Source organism: Primulina huaijiensis, chromosome 13 (genome assembly GCF_012295235.1).
Source record: "Primulina huaijiensis isolate GDHJ02 chromosome 13, ASM1229523v2, whole genome shotgun sequence".
NCBI classification, from domain to species: Eukaryota; Viridiplantae; Streptophyta; class Magnoliopsida; order Lamiales; family Gesneriaceae; genus Primulina; species Primulina huaijiensis.
This window is the reverse complement of record NC_133318.1, coordinates 17201735-17222165: the sequence shown is the minus strand read 5'-3', so window position 1 is coordinate 17222165 and position 20431 is coordinate 17201735. Positions and strand designations below refer to the sequence as shown.

Here is a 20431-nt window from a genome sequence, read left to right as displayed (position 1 = left end):
AGCAAGAATCCAATGGAAACCAATTTTAGCTGAAAATCCCGCACCTTCATAATCAAGGACGATGGTTCTGATTTGTAAATTAATGTCAAGATCGATCTTCTTTCTTATAATTAAAGCAAGCACACAATTTTCATACAATTTTAACAGTTTCAAGAGCGACAAAGGTTTCCATTACCTAACATCAAAATCCTAGTTTATCATTTTAGTTATGTGGAATGATAATAGAGAAGTTACAAGTAGATAAAGGTGAAACACAACATTATGAGATCATAAACTATAGACGAGAATAAGTCGATTCTCATATACATCAACCAAAAAATGCAGGAGTCTCTGCCCGAACCAGAAGCAGCTAGCTTCAAGACTTAGACTTCACAATATTTTATCCACAAAAAATTCAGCAACAAAAATGAAGTAAATCGTGGAGATGAAAGTGATCTCAAGGACAATTTAGAAATCAATTTTCTCGTCAACAAGGAGTCAGGAACAATGAGAATATATGACTTGACAAAAGAAATGGTTGTGTGCATCCAAACCACATATTAAACAACTGGAGACGTAAAATGACAGTCATACAATTTTCAATAAACTCCAATAAAGATTTAATGACTTGCAGTCACTGTCCAAACTCTAAAGTAAAATCACCATGACTATATTCTGGCTGTAGTTGAAGTCTTTTAAGTTACTTATCAAATGGTAATTAATTGCCCAAAAACCATATTCACTGCCGAAACACTCTCCAAAGGAATTTAAAACCAGCACTCTGCTTGACATATGCATAAAACACTATTTTTTGGCCTTGGCCCTCGTACACTAACATATCAAGAAAGTCTCGATACACAACCACTCTATCCCGAGAATATCCAAAGAGAAAAACAATTTTCAGCCGCACTCGGCATTGGAATCGATACAAGAAGTCACTAAATGAGAAAAAATACACAAGCTGGACACACAGAATATCTACAATGCAACAGAATTATGTCTTTAACATATTGCTTCTCAAGTCTCTGTTGAGACACCTGACTCAGTTGAGCAAGATTTTTTTCCCACAATTATATCCCAAAACATCGCACCCCGTTATCACTTGTACCCCCAGCTATCATTCAAGTCAAAACATACAGCTAGCAGTACTTTAATTCTATATGCGTTTACAACATTTGCAATCGATAATACAGAAAACGGGAAACATTCATTTAGTCAAGTCTTTAAGCCGAATACAAGTGCATAATAATTGAGCTCAGAAAACTACCATAAACCTACGCAAAATCTCCCCTCCGATGGCAGCAAAGAAAACTCTCAGGCCAAAGAGAACGAAAGACGAACAAATTACAGGTAATCTTCAGTTCACTCTACCTGTTTTTCTAGCTTTACTTCCCAGTATTCATCATCAGAGTGATATTATCCCCTTTCAACAAAATCCTCCCAAGTTGCTTCCTGGTCTTCTTCTTGACACTCACCTCCTCCGCGTCATCCAAAACCAAATTCATGTACTCGTCAAACCCAATAATGCGGCCCTCGATTCTCAGATCTTTCTGCTCGAAAAGCCATATCTGGATGCGAGCTTTGCTCTGAAGAAACCTGAAGATTAGGTTGATGGGTTGGGTCATAATTCGCTGGACTTTCGTGCTCGCCATGGCTGATGCTGCTCGTGTGCTCCGCCTCAGATGATCTCGTGTGTGTCGCTCCCTTCTCCGAATACAAAGCAGCAGCAGCAGAAGAAACCCTAGAAAGGTTTATCTGTTTTTCGAATATGCTAAAATCGCGTTTCATAAACAAAGAATGACGCTGTTTTGACTCGTTTACTAGCACGAGTTCGGGTCATGGAGTACATCAAAGCAAGCGATTCGAAATCTCGAATACTATCAGCTTGCCAAAGGGATAGAATGTATTTGGGCTGAGGATTTGAAATTCAAATTAGCCACTCTTAGTATATTTGGAAAAAACGATTTCATTGGCTTATTTTATTATCATATCAAGTATATTTAAAAAACTAATAACCAAAAAAAATGGATCAATATTCTCTAATGATTACTAAATGAAACAAATTTTGACTGAAAATGTTGTCACCTGACCTGGGAGTCCTAACAACGTTATATCACATGAAATCAAATATAAAGAACGTTAGATAGGAGTCGGAGGTGTGCTCCGATGTGTATTTCCTCCGACGCTTAAATCAAACTCTGGGTAAATATATGCTAAGAATGAATACAAAATACATTAAACCAAAATTAAGAAAATAAATTATATTTATAGTGAATTCATGGTACTGAACTTAGGAAATTCGAGTAAATCAACTATTATGTGAGATCCAATCGTACGGGATGGTTTTAGGTCACCCCTCTAGGTGCTTGGTAAAGTAAGTGGCCTCGGGGCCCATTAACTAGTATCTTTTGGAAATCACTAGTTTTATGTGCCTGATATACAGGAGCGGAGATACATGTCTTTCTACCCGGGCTTTAGCTCCGGTGTTCCAAATTTTTTTTAAAAAAATTATATGTAAATTCTTGTATAATTTTGGATAAATTTGATATTAGTCCGGGTAGATCAATTTAAAATATTAAAAGGTGTCAGAGTTTAAAATTCTAGCCCGGGTAACACCAGATTCCTGACTTCGCCACTGCTGATATATATGGTCGAGTGGTCAATCTAATATATGTCCAAACAATCCAAATATAATGATTTTTATTTATGGTAAAGAATAAAAAGTACTACAACTCTTATTCTCAAATTGACATGTCGTTGTTTTTAGTAAGATATTAATTGACCTCATTCAGGGATCAACATCTATTTAAAATCATCATGAGATATATATAATTGATGAGAATCGTGTATCCGATCAAAATATTTAATACTGATTGATAGGTAAATCGAAGAAAGAAAATTTGAGTTTTATTGCAATTATAATCATTAAATGAAAAATCACACGAAGATTTTAAAATAAAAGATGCAAAATGTCTTAATATATGACGTAACTTAGACAACGTGGTATTGACAATTGGGATTGCAAATAATGTGATGAAATCGGTAATTCATTAAAATCATCTTTTCTTGGATCCTTCAAAAGTATTACTCTGTGCGAAGTTTTTTCATTAATAATAATAACGTAAAACTCTTGGGTCTGAATTATTATGGCATTCCAAAACTTGTCACATAATCATACAATATGTTATTTAATATACATAAAATTTTTCTTTTGACAACTTGATAATATAATGCATATACTACAAAATAGTGAAGTCAACACACTATTTAGATCCGTGTATCAGTAACAATATAATCATTATATCACACATAACTTGAATACGATAATAATTATATTTTTTCCATCTACTTACAACTACAAAATTTTTTTGATTATACACGCCTATTCCTACACTTCTATCATATCTCAGCACTAGTCTTGTAAAAAGTCCGATATAAATAGTCTTTCAAAGGTGAACATATACAACAAACATCATCATAATATGAGTTTTCTAATTTTCATCGACCGACATCATACAATCATAAACATTTTAAATAATATAAATCCTTAAAATTAATTAATCATACATAAATCATTTCAAGAAATATAATTCTCTCAAAATTCATCAACCGAAAATTAGAAACCATACATAAACAATTACAAATATTTCGAAATTCATCAACCTTCCTCTCAAAATTCATTTTCCTAATTTTCACCGTCTCTTGTTTTTCTTCTTCTTCAATAATTTCCAAAACAATTGATCCCTCACAAGATAAAGTTGTCATAATTCTTGCACCATCTTCATTATCTACATTAAGAAAAAAATTAAAAATTCAAATCACAATAAATCAATAAATAAAGTAAGTAAACAACAAAATTCAATAATTTGTCAATGAAATTACCATTAACCTAACCATGTAACTAATTATGAGTGCAAATAAGAGCTTGCACATTTTCAGGAAGGGTACAACTTCTATATTTGGTGAGCACACGAACACCAATGGAGAAGGCTGATTCTGATGCAACAATATTTATGGGATAGCAAAAATATCACGCACCATTAGTGCAAAGGTTTGATACCGATGCTTATGATCCATCCAATAGTTCAACACGAGTTGCACAAATTGGTGGATAATGTAAACGTTCGACCAATAATTATGAATTTGATTCTTTGTATCAACACTTTATCGGGCGAGCTTATCGCATGTAGTTTGTTGCACATTTTATTTGGCAAACGTGATTTACATGCTCTTACATTAGCTCATGAATTTATCCAATATACACTGAATGATAACGACTTCGGATTCTATCATCATAAAAAAATAATATTGTTAGCGATGTTTTTTACTATTGCATCTAGATAAATGAATTTGGACTTGCTAAATACGAAGAGCACCTAATACTTCTTTTCAAAAAGTAAATAACTGATGCTGCAATCGAGTGGAATAATGAATTCCTAGAGCCTAAATTTGAAACTGAAAACCACTAAATTAAATGTGATTCCCATTCCCAACGTAGCTAGCTGCCTGATTTTGCACGTCCCCGGCTTTCAACGCTTCACCCATTCTTGATTCTTCAATGTCAACTTCGTGCTAACCTGTAAAAAACACGACTGATCTTTTTTTTTAAAAAAAATTTGGTTTCGATTTCGCATGAAGACTCGATTGCTATAATAATTGGAGTTATATATATATTTATTACGTATATCTTTTAATTAATTCATTGTTTTTATATTAATTGTACAACATTCTATTATTATCACGTCATACGAACTAAACGATATTTTAACATTTTCAATTATTTTAAAATTAATAATTATGATCAAGTAAATATTATTATGGATTAACTAGTAGCTAAACGGATAAACCCATTATATATAATTTAAACTCGACGATCGTATTATCGTCCATAATAAAAAAAAAAAACATGAATCGAACGTTTGCCAACTTTTTTTTCTATTGTGTAAAATTGGACTTTTCTTTCCAAAAAAAAAAAAGGAACTTAGGAAGAAAGGACTTTTCTTCTGTACTTATGTATAAAATTTGTCGAATTAATCAGACGTGCTTGCTGGCTTTTGACTTGTATATTAAAATACAAATGGAAATATTAAATAGTTTCGATGACATTTTTTTGAGAATGTATATATTATATTTTAATTAATTTAATAATACATATAGAAAAATTATTTTGATCATTTTAATGAATAAACTTAAATACCTTTTATTTTATTTATAAATATAATCTACAGAATGACATTATTTAATATTAACAACTCATTTTAAGCTTAATTTCTTCAACAATATCCACTTTCTCTCCATTATCTCATGTCTTTGCTCCTCCAAGTATCTAACTATTAGGCTATCACCATATATTCTATGTAATTTTTATTTCTTATTTTTCTAAATGTTCATTTGTTTTCAAAATTTCATGTAAATAAAAACTAAAATTAAATGTTAACTTTTCTTTTCAAGTTTTGTTATTATATTTAAACATGTATTATATTATGCACATATAAAAAAAGTGTGCAAGATGACTAGTATTTCATAATCGATCGATAAGTCATATGCTAAATTAAAATGGTTAGAAGACTGTGATAAATGATATATAATGTAGATATTATGATAATCGAAAGATACGTATAAATAAATATTTTTAACTCTAATTATTGTGAAACTTAAACAAAATATTGGATAAATTAATGAAATGTATGACAAAAATCGAGTTTATTCAGTACACATCAAAATAACGATGATTAGCATAAAAAAAAGTTATTTTCTCCAAAAAAAAAATTAATCCGGAAATAAATTTTTTTAATGAAGAGGGAACAAAATAAAATTAAGCAGATAGTGTCATTAATTACAGGAATTTTTTACCCTTCTGTCCAACCTTTCAGCCAAAGCTCGCATTAGCAGACAGCGGCAGCCCGTGTGTGTATATATATGTGTGTGTATAGAGTCCGTGCATACATTTTTTTTCTATTTTTATAATTTACTTATGAATTTCCATCTGGTTCGAGTTGACAATTGACAGCTATTCCGCTTGGGAATCCCTCTCTATCTCTCTCTGGATTCCAGGCAAGTTTGTGTAGGACCGTTTTCGAAAATCTTAATTTTTGCCTCTGATTTTACGTTTTGTGTTCGTTATTATTATCGACTCCGCGATCTTGTTTAAAGTTCTTTAACGTTGAAATAATTTGCTTTCTTGCTAGATATGAATATTTTTATTCCCATTGTTATGTGTTGAATTCTTGTTGTGTTCTTTATGCTGAACTGTTTGAGCGTGCTGATGTATGGATTGGTGAGAACAGAATTTATGTCAGCTAGGCTGTGGGTGAAGATTTTGAACTTTGGTCAAATGCATTAAGATTTGTTTCGAGTCATTTTCCAGTTGTTTTTTTTAACCTTTTCCCCTCGTTGACTCTGCATTTTTGTTCAGAAAGATTGATTTTTTAATTTTCCCGATGAATTTTAACTAGAAATTGGATGTTGGTACTGTTGGAAATTTGAATCAAATTTAGAGCTTGAATAAAAATTATGTCTCATGAATGTGAGATTGTCATTTGGCTCTCCACATTCTTGAGTTAGTTGTGGCTCTTTATTGTGGAAATGTCTTTTGACTTTCCACATTCTTGAGTTAATTGAAGACTTTTGGCTCTTCATATTCTTGAGTTAATGGGAAGAATAATTGAGTTAACTAATCTTGCATGACTCTTGGTTTGCACTTTGGGGATTATAAATAGTGTGTTCATTTCCTCATTTCATATGCATAAAAAAATGGTTTTCACACTCAAGATCTCTTTCAAGCATTCTCTTGCATTTCATATTGTTAGCTTTCCATTTGGCCTCCGTTAAATCTCGGTGATAAAGTGAAGGTACGTTTTCGGTTCGCCGGCGTAGTTACTTCATGCTAAGTTGCTGCAAAGTTTTGCCGTTGTATTCTGGGAAACAGTTGTCCGTCGAGATCCTCGAAGCACCGTCGGAGGGGACAAATCTGTTTTAAGGAAACTGTACTTCGTACAGGACTCGGTTTGATTTACTGGTTTATTGTTGTTATTTTATACACGATATTCATACTTTCAATAGTATGCTTATTTTTGTATGCTGTTTTTGATTGTCGACTATCGAGACCTCAACAAGGCATGCCCAAAGGATTTCCCTCTGCCGAACATGGATATACTTACTCATCGACAGTGATTTGAAAACTTTTCATTTATAGATTGATATATTGAGTATAATTATATAAAGATGCTTCTGAAGATGTCGCTCTGTATGTATCTTTACGAGATTGCTTTCGTTCCCTACTTCTATATTTTTGTTATTAGCAATTTGGCTAACAGGTACTTTAGTTGGCTCTGATTTCTCGAAGTCGGGTATTGTTTGGTGTATACAGATTTTCTGGAGTTATAAAATTAGAATTTTGAATCTTCTAGTATCGGCTCTAGGCTAGGCTATTTCTATTGTCTCATGCTATTTGTTCCCTTTTATGTCATGGTGATCTTGGTAACTGTGTTTGATTTTTTAGGAATTCTGAAGGCCAAGTAGAAGTTCTTATATCTTGATTGTGTTAACAAAACAGTAAAAGAGACACATATTGAATCGAGGAAATAATCCTTGAATAAATCGAGAAGAAGGGTTTACGGGAATCATGTTCTCTCTTCAGAAATGGAAGTGGTCATGGTCCTTGGTTGCTGCCATAGCTTCGGTTTTGGCATTAGTTTCAGTCGTTCATATGTTCCTCTATCCAGTGGTTCCTTCTTTGGACTACATGAACCTCAGACAAGTTCAGAGCTCCTGTCTCCCACTAAATGGATCCACTGAAGTAGGCAAGAGCATGATACCAGATTCTGTAAAAACAAATCTAACCGGGGAAAATGCTCCTGGAAAGGGATGGATAGAAGGAAGCACAGACTACTCTAAACAGAACTTTCAGCCGATGGTTGATTTAAAAGTTCAGTTTCCAGCTGACAGGCATGGTGCTGTGACTTATAATGGTGCTCCGTGGAAGGCAGAGGTCGGCAGATGGTTATCTGGCTGCAACTCGAAAGCCAATGCTGTTAACGTTGTGGAGGTAATAAATTCCAAAATAAATAATTTTGGATGACTATTGTTGGAAATCGGAGAGTGTATTATAGAATGAGACTCAATAACAGATTGTAGAATATATATTTTGATTCTTAGCAATTTTCTTCTTCATCAGGATTATTCTTTCATGGCCTTTTTGAACATGTTGATAGACACTTTTAAATTGTATTTGTATTTTGCACAAAACTACATATTCAGATCTTCCACAACTTTATCCACTGAGAATTTTATCCCCAAAAAGTCAAGCTGATTCTCTTGAAAAAACTTAATGGTTGTTATAAATTCTACTTTTTGGTGGTTAACCTACTCTCTGTATATATGTATACCAGGAAATTGGTGGGAAGCATTGCAAAAATCAATGTAGTGGTCAAGGCGTTTGTAATAATGAGTTGGGTGAATGCCGATGCTTTCATGGCTTCACTGGTATCTTTTTTAACCTCATCTATGTTATTTTTCATTTTATTTAGATAATCTTTATGCACACTGATTGTCTCTTTGTGTTTTTATGGCTAAGTTAAACCCACCATTAGAACTTGGAAGAAACAAACCAAGTATTAGAGTTAAATTGTCGGATACGAAACATTATTTCCTCACATTATATAATGTGTACATGCTTGAAAATTTCCTTTGAGTTAGCGATGACTATGATTATGAGACCATCTATTGGATGGATCGTACTTTCTTAGGCTATAAATATCATCTTTGAACAAACTTTAGTATAGTACGTATATCGACATGCCAAAACACATTAATTTATTCATGAATATATAGAAGATAGGCAAGTGGTGCTCAACTGAAAACAAGAATCTGGAGTCCTGTCATAATGTTGATGGCTATAGTTGATTTCAAGGGATAAGCTGTCTAAACTGTGAGACAGTGAGAGTACCCTTTCTATAACCATTTGTTTAATATCTTTAAGCACAATGATTTCTAATTATTTCCCCCTCGAGTTAAGCTATTACACTTGAGAATATGAAAAAAGGTGGATTTTATCAGTACTTACTTAATATACTTGCTAAAACAGAAACTGTTGGTATTGAAGTTTTTAAATCTATTTTAAGTTTAAGGTCGATTTTTGAGTGAATGTTGGCCACATAAGCGTTATGAACTGCATGTGTTCTAATGAAGGTAAGGGAAATATACTTATGGTGTTTGCTAACATTCTAGATATCTGGTTTCCTGGGGTGTTCTGGAAGTTTTGTTGATGTTTTGAAACAAGAATCGTAAATAAAGAAGATGGAGACAAAGAAAAGAATATAATAGCTACTACGTTGAAGTCTTGGACCATGAAGTGAAGTCTTGGATTATAAAGGGAAGTCTTGGACTATATAATCAGAATACTAAAACTTCATATAAAAATAACTTCGGAAACATTACAATTTAAAGCATAAGAAATAATTACCCACAAAAAGCATGATTAATTAAACTACCCACTAACATCATGTGCCAATCATCCCATGATAAAAAACATGAACAAGAAAATAGGAACAACTCTGAAAGATTCAACTAAACAACAGATAAAATTCCATGTCACCAATCCTAGAGAACTTTTTCTCAACACTTCTCCTTGCTTTAGGAGCTGCAAACACCAAGTTTTGTCCTAAAAAATTCAAACTTGCTAATCGGCAGAGGCTTGGTTAAAATGTCTGCAAAATGATCTTCAGTTTTGCAGTAGACTAGAACCACATCTCCTTCCTTTAAGAAGAGTAGCTTGATGTTGTAATGCTACACAGGATTATGAGAGATAGCTATAGCAGCTTGGTTGTCAAGTAGAATCTCTGTGCATTTCTCTTGCTCCAAGTGAAGATCAAGTAAAACTTCCTTAGCCATAAAGCCCAATTAACAGCAGCTGTCGCATCAACAAACTCGGCCTCAGCTGTGGATTGAGCTACAGTTTCTTGTTTTTTAGAGCTCCATGAGAAAAAGCCAGAACCAAATCTGAAACAGTATCCTGAAGTGCGTCTCATGCAATCAACGGAATCTCCCCAATCACTATCTGAAAATCCAACTTATCTGAAAATCCAACCAGCTTGAACTCTTTGCTGCTCGTGAATTTAATGCCAAAATCAAATGTGTCTTTCACATATCTAATTACCCTTTTTGAAGCCTTATGATGCCATTCACTTGCACAATGCATAAATCGAGACAAAATACTTACATCTTTCAAAATATCAGGCTGAGTTGCTGTGAGATACATCAATAAATCAATCAAACTTCTAAATATGCTTGATCAATTTTGTCTGCTCCATCCTCTTTACAGAGCTTTTCTTTTGGTTTATGGGAGTGTTCATTGCTTTGCATTCTTCGAGTTTAAACTTCTTCAGAGTTGCCTTGGCATATTTATTCTGATAGATGAAGATTTCATGCTCAATTTGTTTAATTTTCATTCCAAGTGAAAACTTCCATCGTTTCTTGCTTTTTCCACAAGACTTGTGTTGTTTCCTGTCACAAACAGATCAACGTAAATTGAGATGATAAGAATGTCAGCTCCATTGTATCTGGCATACAATGTCGATTCATGTTTGCTTTTAGCAAATCCCAATTTCGGCAAATGTTCATCAACTATGCTATAACAAGCTCTTGGAGCTTGTTTCAATCCTTAGAGTGTCTTTTTAAGTAGATAAACCTTATCTTCCTCTCCTTCCTTCACATAACCTTCCAGTTGCTCTACGTAAATCTCCTCCTGCAAAAAATCATTCAAGAATGCCGACTTGACATCTAACTAGTACACTTTCCAATTCTTTTGTGCTGCAATGGCGAGTAAGAGCCTGATGGTGTGGAGTTTTGCTATTGGTGCGAAGGGGTCTGAGTAATCCACACCAAATATTTGAGCATATACTTTAACCACGACTCTAGCTTTATGCTTGTTGATGGGGCCATCAGCATTAAGCTTAGTTCTACACACCCATTTGACTCCAATTTTTTTCTGTTTTGGGGTCAGTCAACCAACTCCCAAGTCTTGTTATTTTCAATCATCAACAACTCCATTGCAGCAATCCAGTTTTGATTTTTCTTGTCTTCCTCATAATCTGCAGGTTCACATATAACAATATTGCATCTTTGATGAGCATCAAAAAGTAGTCTTGCACCTCTGACAGGAACATCATCCATCATCTCGTTTTCCAAGTCCTCTATGCTTCGTTCTACTGTGTCTTAAATAGGAAACTTGAAATTTGACTCCTTTGAGGTCAACCTTTTTTGCAATATCACATTTCCACTTTTCATCTTCCATAAAGTACACATCCATGCTTATAATAATTTTTCCATTTTGTGGCTGGAAAACTTTATAGGCTTTTGCAACTGAGCTATAACTAATGAAAATGCCTGGAAGTGCTCTTTTATCTGGTTTATCTCTCTTGATTTGTGGAACATGAGTGGAGCACAAACATCCAAATATTTGAAGAAAATTCAGAGATGGTTTATAACCTTACCATGCCTCAAATGGTTTTTGATCCTTCACTGCTCTTGTGGGAAGCCTATTTTGTAGAAAAACAGCAGTGCTTGCAGCTTCAGCCCAGAACTGTGTTGGAAGGTTTTTCTCATGTAGTATACATCGTGCCATTTTCATTATGAATCTGTTTCGTCTCTCACTAACTCCATTTTGTTGCATAGGAGCAAATAATTAATGTTGGATGCCCGCCACCTCACAAAATTGATTGAGTGCTTCATAGGTGTACTCCTTGCCATTGTCTGATCTAGGAGTTTGAATTCTACAACCACTCTCATTCTCAACTTTGGCTTTAAAATTCCAGAACACTTGAGGCACCTCTGACTTGAACTTCAAAAAGGAAATCCAATACATACGGGTGAAATCATTAATAAAAATAACATAATTAGAGAAAGTGTTTTTTTGTGGTCCTGCAACATCTGTATGAATTAATTGTAGCTTCTTTGATGCTCTCCATGCTACCTTAGGAAATGATTTCCTACTTTGCTTTCCAAACTGACATGTTTTGCAATTTGGAATATGATCATCAAGTTCTGAAAGATCATTTACCAACATCCTAGACTTTATCTGCAACAATCCTTGATGATGATAGCGACGGAGTCTCTTGTGCTATATCTTTGTGATATTTTCTTTGGCTGGGAAAACAACCTGCTTCTCCTCCAATGGATTTAAAGCAAAGCTTTTTCCTTTCATTTTTACTTTGAAAATATCTTGGCCAACAACATCTTTGATTAAGCAACATTTTTCTTCGAAAACAATTTTATAACCCTTTTCAATTAGTTGTCTAACACTTGACAAGTTTTGACTAATTTCAGGGTTATACAACATGTCGGAAATGAATTTTGTACCTGAACATGTTGAAATAGTAACTGTTCTTTTTCCTACGACGGTAATGTACTCTCTATTTCCAATTCGAACCTTCGACGTGTGTGTGCTCCTTAGATCTCTGAATAGATTCTTGTCACGTGTCATGTGGTTGGTACAACCACTATCAATAAGCCAACTCTCACTTGATTCGATGCTAGAGAAACATGCAGTCACGAACAATTGATCCTCCTCCTCTTTATTAACAACCTGTGCATCTTCATCATGTTGTTGATTTTCGGTTTTGCAAATGATAGCTTCATGTTGCATTTGTTGCACTTGGCATCTGATCTTCTCCAACATTAAAATGTGGATGTGATTTTCCACCACAATCTTGGCATGGAGGATGGGATCTCTTCTTATTTCCAGCTTTGTACCTGTTGTTGTTGGCTGGAAATTCTCCATTTGAGCCCAGATGCTTTTTGCCCTTCCTTTTCCAGTCGTTTCTTGCATTCTCTTGGTGCTTGACAAATAAGGGTCCATCAACTTCATCTTCCTATCTCATATAGCTCTTTTTTTCTTATGGGCTAGCGATGCATTCAACAGTTCTGTTAGAGAGATTTCTGACATGACCTTAGGCCATGATTGATATATTGGAATAAAATAAGGTAAGAATGAATACAACTTTGAATGAAATAATAATACGAATGAAATGATATGTTTATTACATTCAAATGATTGATACAAGAAAAATAAAACAAGAATGAAATTAAATTAATTTTAATTGTCAAATAATTTCTTAATTAAATTCCAAAATAACAGCAATTAAAAAATGTTTATTATTATTATTATTATTATTAAAAAAAATAATAAAATTATAAATACTGACTCTATTATTATTATAATTATTAAAAAAATAATAAAATTATAAATACTGACTCTATTAATTATTATAAAATTCTCTTTATGTAAAACTAATATAACTATCGATCTTAAATTTATTTTTTTAATAGTATTTTATTTATTAAAATAATTGTTCTTTAATAAAATATAATAATAATTATTATTTAAAAATTATTTTATTATATTTTTTTAAAATTTTTATTACATGATTATTAAGTTATTATTTTATTTATTTTAATTATTATTATTATTTTATATTTATAAATGATAGTGATTTGTTTGATAATATTATTATTTTCATGATTATTATTTAAGTATTTTAATTTTATTATTATAATAAAATATTATTATAATTAGTATTATTATTGAGATATAGATTTATATTACTTGAGCTAAATAAGATAAATATTTTATAAATATAGAAAGTGAGGAGTGAGAATTATCCTATTCCCAAGAATATGGGAATCACCATTTCCATTGGAATGAGACAATGTCATACCAAACATGAGTATTTCATTCCCATCTCATTCCCTCGTACCAAGTATGTCCTTAGTTTTTCTAAGGATGTTATTGTGACCTCAAACTTTTCAAGTATCGTTACAAGAATATTTTCAACATCCTTGAATCTGGTTGAGACGAACCCAGTAATCTACTCGGCTTGCGATATCAAGCAACCTGTCATAATACTCTTTGATGAATTCAATTTTCTTCATCTTCGGCAACTCAAAGTCACGTACCAGGTTCAACACTTTCTTACGCGAATTGATATGAAAGTCTTGAGATAATCCAATATCTCTTTAGCTCACTTCAGAGACATGATACAAGTGAAGATAGTGGGTGAGACAACAACAAACAAGCAAGCCTTTGCCTTTGCCTTTGATTTCTCTGTTTTTTTCTCCTGCATTTTGATTTGTGCCATGGTGGGATTATTAGGAAGTGCTGGGATTTCATAATCTTCTTCCACTGCTTCCCAAAGATCCAAAGCTTCCAAGTATGTTCCATACATACTGCCCAAATTTGGTATTTTTCTCCATTGAAACACCAATGGAGCAGTTAAGGAGGAACTAACTTCGGCTTCCATTACTTGATAAACTTACACACGGACCTTAAGAAGAGAGCTCTGATACCAGATGTTGAAGTTTTGAAACAAGAATCGTAAATAGAGAAGAATGAAACAAAGAAAAAAATAGAATAGCTACTGTGTAGAAGTCTTGGACTATGAAGTGAAGTCTTGAATCATAAAGTGAAGTCTTGAACTATATGGTGAGAATACTAAAACTTCATATAAAAACTACTTCGAAAAATTAGAATTTAAAGCATAAGAAATAACTACCCGCTAATAGCATGATTATTTAAACTACCCACTAACCTCATGGGTCAATCATTACATGATAAAAAACATTAACAAGAAGATAGGAACAACTTTGAAATATTCAACTAAACAACAGATAAGATTCCACGTCAGCAATCCTAAAGCACTTTTTTAAACAAGTTTCTTATCTAAAAAAGTAACTGTTTCGGTATCTTTGCAATATATCCTTTGTTTTAACTTTAGAAATTCTAATTTTTTAACATAGATTTTTTTTAAAAATTTATCTTCATTTTCAAAATCAACAAAATCTGATGTTTGGATGGCAGGGGAAGGATGTTCAGAAAGACAAAATTTAAAATGCAACTATCCTGGTTCCAAAGAGCAACCATATGGGCATTGGGTTGTTTCTATTTGTCCGGCCCATTGTGATACAACAAGAGCCATGTGCTTTTGTGGAGAGGGTACGAAGTACCCAAACCGTCCTACTGCTGAGGCATGCGGATTCATAATAAAGTGAGCTGAACTAGACACTTGATACACAAGGGCGGATCCAGCGGGGGGGCAGTTCTTCCCCTCCCACGTTAAAAAATAATTAATTTTTACCTTATTTTTCTAAAAAGTTAAAGTTCTGCCACTCCTCCCACAGAAATCTGTTTAGTCACTGCCTCTTTTTAATCCTTGGGTCTACGCCTACACACACTGTATCTGCTATTGCTCCATCTATATTGTCTGTGTCATAGCTATTTTGTATTTCCAGCATGCCTACTGAACCTGGTGCTCCACGTCTGACTAATTGGTCGAAAGCTGATCCAGATATCTTCACTACAAATGGAAACATTTCAGGCTGGTGTAATGTGGATCCTACCAAAGCTTATGCTTCCGAAGTGAAATTCAAGCAGCAATGTGATTGCAAGTATGATGGCCTTTGGGGACTGTTTTGTGAGGTTCCAGTTGAGAGTGTGTGCATTAATCAATGCACAGGCCGTGGCCATTGCCGTGGTGGCTTCTGTCAGGTAAAACATGCCATTACATTTTGATATTGCAGGTTGGTTGTCAAATAATTTGTCATATTTGCAAATCGCCTCTTTGATTATGAAATTTCTATCACTCTGACAAGAAGGAAATTGATTACCTTTTGAATTTGTCTTCATATTACCCTTAACATGAATGTAACTGTTTATATGCAGTGTAAAAGCGGCTGGTATGGGGTAGATTGTAGTATTCCATCTGTTTCATCATCAATTATGGAGTGGCCTAAGTGGCTTCGACCTGCGCGGATTAATGTTTCAGATAGTGCACAACTCATAAAAAATCTTGCTAATCTCAATGCTGTAGTTCACAAGAGAAGGCCTCTTATTTATGTTTATGATTTGCCTGCTGAGTTCAATAGCCTTCTCCTTGAGGTACGTAATCTGTAATCTTATCCTGGTTTTCTTTTTATTCGTGGAGAAAATAATCATATTTTGTGTCGACTGTCCTGAAAATGTAGGGACGACATTTCAAGTATCAGTGTGTAAACAGAATATATGATGACAGAAATGCTACACAGTGGACAGAGCAACTATATGGCGCCCAGGTAACAACTATATTTGATTCCATTTCATATTTTCCGTATCTTTATGTTTAAATTGCTTCAATTTAATAATTTGTGGAGAAGAATATTTAATAATTAGAAGAGGTTAATTATATGCCTTATATAGTTGAGACATACGGTGCAAATATTTTCTAGTTATACTGGAGCAAAAGCATGGTGGCCCCATAACCCATTGGTCTCGTAATTATAATCTAGAATCGAATAATAAGAAGAGTCCAAACTTCAGATTATCTACCATCCATAGACAAGGTATACTATACGATAGAAAATTAACAAGCTTACAGAGATCTAGTATCTAAAGCTCTCTGCTCACAGTAAAAGATTAATTTATGTTTGACAGAAAAATATATTCTAACGTACTTCTTTTTCACAGATGGCAATCTATGAAAGTATACTAGCCAGCCCTTACCGGACATTAAACGGCGATGAAGCTGATTATTTCTTTGTTCCAGTGCTTGATTCATGTATTATAACCCGTGCTGATGATGCTCCCCACTTGAGCATGGAGGTAAAAATGAGATGATAATGTACTTGACTGTCTTATTCCTCGTATACCTGTGGAACCATACATATCTTTTGCATCATTATATCTTTAATTTACCTATGAATGATATTCGATAAATATGCTTCTATCTTTTTTCCGATTCAATTCAGGATCATCATGGGTTGAGGAGTTCATTAACTCTAGATTTCTATAAAAAGGCATACGGGCACATTATGACACAGTATCCTTACTGGAATCAGTCATCTGGAAAAGATCACATATGGGTACACTGCCCCTATTTGATGTAACGCTTAACTCTATTATAACAACCTTATCCTCTGAGCTAATTAAATTGTCTGTATCTGAAGACAGTTCTTTTCATGGGATGAAGGTGCTTGCTATGCACCTAAAGAAATATGGAACAGCACGATGCTTGTCCACTGGGGCAACACAAATTCGAAGCACAATTATTCAACAACAGCATATTGGGCTGATAATTGGGATAGCATTTCTTCTGATAGAAGAGGAAATCACTCGTGCTTTGACCCAGACAAAGATGTCGTACTTCCTGCCTGGAAGAGACCTGAGGAGCGGTCTATGTTTGGCAAACTCTGGGAGAGGTGCACGGCACTTTAAATTGTTCTATTCTCATTTTCCCCCCATTTTTCATATGTGCATGTAAAGATAATACGCATGATTTAACATTGTTTCAGGACTCGCGAGAAGAGAAAAACGCTGTTCTACTTCAATGGAAATTTAGGACCAGCTTATGAATATGGCAGACCCGAAGCTATGTAAGTTAAAATGATCTCAAGTGTGGATGCTACCCCGTGAAATATGTTCTTTATTCAATAGACCTATCTAACATAAATGGCAGTGATAAAGTGAGCATGATGTTCCATACAACATATTAGGGTGAATCGAGTTGACTCACAAGTTTTTCGAGTTAGCTCTAATATTATTTGACTTGTATTTCAAAGTATTGATTTCGAATTGAGTTATGATTTGCTCGGATATATTTTTGAACCAAATTATTTTTTGGTAGCTCGGGCTAAGGTTTAATATATTTGTATTCTATAAATATGCTTAAAATTAAATGAGCTCTCGTGCTCAAGCCATAATTCATGCATCTTCTCTATAGATAATTAATTACATTTGAATCAAATGAATGGAGCTCAAGTTTGACTTTGAATCAAATTCATGCCCCTGAAACAGATAGTTTGTTTGAGCTGAGCCAACCAAAAAGCTTCATCTTGAGCCCAAACATGAAAATATTGGCAATATTCCACTTGATTCTGATTATTTGCACTCCTGAAACAAACTCCTAGTACCTAAAGAGTTGTTCAGTGTATTATCGGATACCGGAATGTGAAGATGGTAATTTTTACAGGTATAGCATGGGAATAAGGCAAAAGTTGGCTAAAGAGTTTGGATCGAGCCCCAATAAAGAAGGAAAACTGGGGGATCAGCATGCAGAAGATGTGATCGTAACTCCAGAACGTTCAGATAACTATTATGAAGAGCTGGCTAGTTCCGTCTTCTGTGGGGTTATGCCTGGAGATGGGTGGAGTGGACGCATGGAAGATAGTGTTCTTCAAGGATGCATTCCTGTGATCATTCAGGTATTATAATTTGAGAATATTGGTCACCTCTCATACATCAAAAGCCGTTCGTCTCCTAGCCTGGGGTTCTTATGGCTTGCAAAACATATCCTTTCTTGTGCTTAGTGAATTCTAATTATATTCGTACGAATTTTCCGCTTGAATGTCGTATTTTCTTGGAATTAATGTTGTCCTTGCAGTGGTTGACCCTGAACTTCTAGCTATGGGTGGCGGGACTGATTGAGGGGGCCTCATGGACTTGGGGGTGGGGGTGTTGGTGGAGGAGGGGATCATCAATCTTGTGATTTTAGAAAATTTACATAAATTTGAGGGGCGATTTTCCACCTCGGACCCATGCTAGATCCATACCTGTTAATCGCTTGAGTTTTCATAGTATAAATATAACTCAAATGTATTTTTATTCTCAATGCTTTAATCCTGGAGTCCGTTTCTTTCAGGATGGAATCTACCTGCCATATGAGAATGTCCTTAACTATGAAAGCTTTGCAGTTCGTATTCCTGAAGACGAAATCCCCAATATGATAAATATTCTCAGGGTAAGCGCTACCTCCTTCATGGAGTTTTAGCGTCTATTATATTTGATATGGATCCGCATACCTTGACTGATCTTGGGCTATATTTTACCAGAGGATCAACGTGACAGAAATACAATTCAAATTGGCAAATGTGAAAAAGATTTGGCAGCGATTCTTGTATCGCGATTCTATCCTGCTAGAAGCTGAGAGGCAAAACGATACACTTGGTCTTGTTGAAAAGTGGGCTCAAGTGTTTTCAGAACTTAAAGAAGATGATGTCTTCAACACACTCATACAGGTAAACTGAGACATTGTATTCTTGTTGACTCCGAGATATCAGACAACTGGAACACTGTATATGTTGCCTGGCGTTCCCATCCGCTTTTGGTACTTGAGAATCTGTTTGAACTGCTATCAAGGGTGGACCTAGTAATCTATTTGAGCTATTTAACGGATTTCTTTGACGGGGGCAACTTAATATATCCAAGGGGTCCCTGCTGGATCCACCCCCACCCTTGACTGCTATTTGCAGATATATTGGATAAAGTTGTCAATTTTATATGTTTATGCACGAATCTTGATACTTGTTTCTCTTATTCGTCAGGTGTTGCATTACAAGTTACATAATGACCCTTGGAGACGGCAGTTTTCTGCTTCGAAAAAGGACTTTGGTTTACCCAGAGAGTGCTTGATTACAACATAGCCGATGGCCACTCGACCACTCCATACAAGAAAAACTAATTCAAAGGATTGGATCATTTCTTGTTACCCAATGAGGCTTCTTAGCATCGATTCTCAATATTTTCAGGTATTCGGATTGCGGGAATAACAAGTTCATCGATATATATTAAGAAAACTCCAATTTACAAAAGAAAAAGGGAACCAACAACTATTGCGCAAAGTTCAAGCATCATTACAAAGTTGTATGTTTTGTGAAAAAAGGTGCAAGGACAAAGTCCGGAGCATTGTGCTAAATGTGCATTTTTCTAATTTATATTTCAATGTTCTCGCTGTTAAATCATAATTCAAAGTATTAGGCATCTAGCTTGGTTGTAGGTGTTCTGCCAACCAAGTTACTCACAAGTCACATTCTTGCTGCTAAAAGCTTATAATGTGCTGCTTCCTGAGTTTAACGAGTTTTGTTTTTCATTATAACTGGGGAAGTGGTTTTTTGTTGTCTTCATATTCGAATCTCTCTCACAATCGGGAGAGAATTATGTCACTGGACGAGTCCTTTTGTAACGTTGGATGTTAATGTCAGTGTGCTTGTTCCTGGAAAAAATATAGGCTTATTTATAATGGAAAAAGCATCTTAATCGGCTCCTAATGCAGTGTTTTGGACTTTCAACGTGGATTCAAAACATAAAAAAGAAGAAGAAAAGAATGTAATTTTGATATATCTTCAAAGTATCGAGGGTTGAACGTCTTTTTATTTTTAGTTTTCTAAAAAAAGGGTAAAATTAATTTTGATATATCTTCAAAATATCCATATTTGACGACAAATGGACACATTTAAAAATAGAAGAACTATAATGAAATATAATTAAAATTTTAGAGATTAAAATTTTAGAGATTCATCATTCGAGAGGAAGTAGATTACTCAATAATTTCACATTTCGTTTATGTCGTAAATGAATAACGAATTAAGAAAATCTAACGAATTTCAAGTAACATTCGGTATTTTCTTTTGTTTGACAAGTTAATAGAAA

At 34.2% G+C, this 20431-nt stretch overlaps 2 protein-coding genes across 2 annotated transcripts; one reads left to right on the top strand and one right to left on the bottom strand.

Annotated features, from left to right (window-relative positions):
* Positions 1-1099: 1099 nt before the first annotated feature.
* Positions 1100-1757, bottom strand: LOC140990929 (uncharacterized). The gene has a single exon (XM_073460798.1). The coding sequence runs from the start codon at positions 1629-1631 to the stop codon at positions 1365-1367; it is 267 nt and encodes an 88-aa protein (XP_073316899.1). The 5' UTR covers positions 1632-1757; the 3' UTR covers positions 1100-1364.
* Positions 1758-7603: 5846 nt separating this feature from the next.
* LOC140991422 (uncharacterized) lies at positions 7604-19718 on the top strand. Its single transcript, XM_073461369.1, has 14 exons — positions 7604-8026; positions 8370-8463; positions 14834-15020; positions 15265-15520; positions 15695-15910; positions 15997-16083; positions 16475-16609; positions 16756-16869; positions 16958-17205; positions 17299-17379; positions 17976-18207; positions 18645-18743; positions 18835-19020; positions 19327-19718. Exons 1-14 carry the CDS (start codon positions 7604-7606, stop codon positions 19423-19425), a joined length of 2457 nt encoding a protein of 818 aa, XP_073317470.1. The 3' UTR covers positions 19426-19718.
* Positions 19719-20431: the final 713 nt, after the last annotated feature.